The sequence below is a fragment of the Cebus imitator genome, unplaced genomic scaffold, assembly GCF_001604975.1.
Source record: "Cebus imitator isolate Cc_AM_T3 unplaced genomic scaffold, Cebus_imitator-1.0 Scaffold117, whole genome shotgun sequence".
Taxonomy (NCBI): domain Eukaryota; kingdom Metazoa; phylum Chordata; class Mammalia; order Primates; family Cebidae; genus Cebus; species Cebus imitator.
In genome coordinates, this window is record NW_016107432.1 from 9,532,309 (window position 1) to 9,534,581 (window position 2,273).

The 2,273-nt window shown below is 33.9% G+C and overlaps 1 protein-coding gene across 2 annotated transcripts in view; it reads left to right on the forward strand.

Moving 5' to 3' along the window:
• The window catches only part of AP1G1 (adaptor related protein complex 1 subunit gamma 1), a 79,543-nt gene that overhangs the window by 39,294 nt on the left and 37,976 nt on the right, over window positions 1–2,273 (forward strand). The window contains exon 7 of one of the 2 annotated variants that reach the window (XM_017539170.2): window positions 448–456. The exons of the other annotated variant lie outside the window; for it this stretch is intronic. Within the exon in view, the coding sequence (XP_017394659.1) occupies window positions 448–456 (9 nt within the window). The remainder of the gene's footprint in view (window positions 1–447; window positions 457–2,273) is intronic. 2 annotated transcript variants of the gene reach the window in all.

A 2,273-nucleotide genomic window follows, 5' to 3' on the forward strand; every position in this document is an offset into this window, starting at 1 on the left:
AAAACTGTAAAAAAAAAATTTTTTTTATTACTTTTGACCTACTGTTCATTTTAGGCCATTGACTTCTGTGTTGGAAGTCCTAGTTCTCTTAAGTACCCCCTTCTTTCTCTTCTTTTTTTTTTAAACTACTATTTTAAAGTGGACATTTCTATTTCCCTACTTAATTTTAGAAGGCAATAGTAAGGAGGACTCAGAGAAAAACTGTTCTTTGGGTAGTTATATGCATTGAACTGCTTTTATAGGATGCTCATCATTCCATAAATAGGACTCACTTTGTACTTTAGATCTAGTAAGTGTCTAACAGCAGTTCTTTTTTGGCTTTTTTTCCCTTAGATGTTCATGTCTTGATTAAATTATTGTAATATAGTATGAGACCCGTATCTGTCCCTAATGCTTGCTTTGTATGTTTTGTTCCTGTTGTCTGTTTGGAATCCTGCTGTATGTTAGAATGAAAAGGTAAGAATTAACCCTCTTTTAGATGGTGCATGCTGGCATTAGGTCCTTAGTAGCTTTTGTGTATCCATCCACAAATGTGGCTTTTGAAATATACTAATGCTGAAGCTGTGCTTAATACTGTGAGTTATTTGTTCTAGCATTTTTGGCTAACTTCCTAGTCTAGTTTTTGTTTTGTCACTTAAACTCCTGACTCCAAAGTCAGCCTTGGATTTCAGTTGCAGCCTTTCCTGAATTGTAAGCTTCTTCTCTGTCTTTTCTTTATCTTTACTTGAGAAACTTTGAGTAGTTTCCCAGAGTGACTTTGGTGGTGGCAGTTCCAGATCGGTCTGGAGCTTTGACACAAAATGCTGCTGCTTTTTGAAGCAGATATTTTAGAACCGTATGTGGGTAACCTCATACTTTAAAAAAGCTCAGTATATACTGCTGAGCTTTCAGTTCAGACTTAGAGCTTTTATTTCTCCCTTACCTATACTTAACATTACATATATGTTTTGGAATATTAAAAGGATTTTGAGGTAGAGTAGTGGGCACCAACTGATTTTCATGGCTGCAGCCTTTCCCTATGTCATCTTATTTTGTTTTTCTTGTCATCAGTTTTAATAACTTGCATTTTTGTCTGAAAAATGAAGCTGGGTTCCAAGAATTGTATGCTGAACATTTAGACATTTGTGCTCTGTGGCCCAGGGTAATCTTATGTGATGTGCTGCCCTTTTGGCAGTGAATAAAACAATTTCTGAATTTAGTAGCCAATGAAAAAGTGACTTTTCCAAGAAATAAACCAGATAAAAAATAAATAGGGTTATATGTAGTACAAAAAAGCAGACTGTTGGGAAGTATGCAAGATAAGCTTGGTGACTAGTTGGTCTTCATTTTATTACAAAAATATTGATTTTAAAGTGGTTTTAAAACGTATGTTATCTCTACTATAACTTTGTCCATAGTTGACAGATTTAATGAATTTACAGACATCTGTGGCTTAGATTTGGAGTTGTCCGAATTAGATTTTTGTTTAGGTGACGTGTAAGTCACTTAATTCTGAACTGTTATTGCTAGCTACTTGAATTCATACATACTGTGTTTTCTTGTATTTAGAAGTGGCCTTAATGTTTTGAATGCTTTGAGTGCGTGCCTTGGATATGTAGTTTGCTTTTTATTTCAATCTTGATCCCCTTTTTGGCTTGGGGAGTAGGTAAGGGACAGTCTACATACAGTGAGGAAAAATAATTGAGTTGCAGCAGAGTTGTAGCTAAAATTGCCTGCAAAAGGGATGCAATGCAGTTCACTTTGCACACTTTTTAACTTAATTTTTGATAGCTAAAAATTGAGTTTTTAGTTGGAAACCTAAAAGGTTTCTATAGTGGCGAGCTTTTTGTTTTAATATGAAGTAGTTGATCAGCAGAAATGAAATGAGTGCCAGTATTTAAAACATCTTTGGCTTGGCAATACAATTGCCTTTACTATGTGTTATGACTGTAATAGATAAAGTAAAGGTAGGACAGGAAGGAAATTCTGACTATTAAGGAATGCATAGTCTCATTGAAAAGATAAGAAAACAGGTCACAAAGCTGTATATATAAGTAAGTCCTGAAATTTAAAAAAAAAATGGTATCATATGAGTTAAGAATAGGAAGAGGAAATTGTACATGACCTTCATATCTCTTAAGATGAAAGATAATTTTTTCATATGTCTTTTCCATTTGATTACCATTGTCAGCTTTGGTATTTCTTGTTGTCTGTTGGAAAACAGTATAATTCTTCTATCTTAAGGGAATAGTTTTTTTCTCCTCTATTTGGGGCCGTATGTTTTTTTTTTTTTT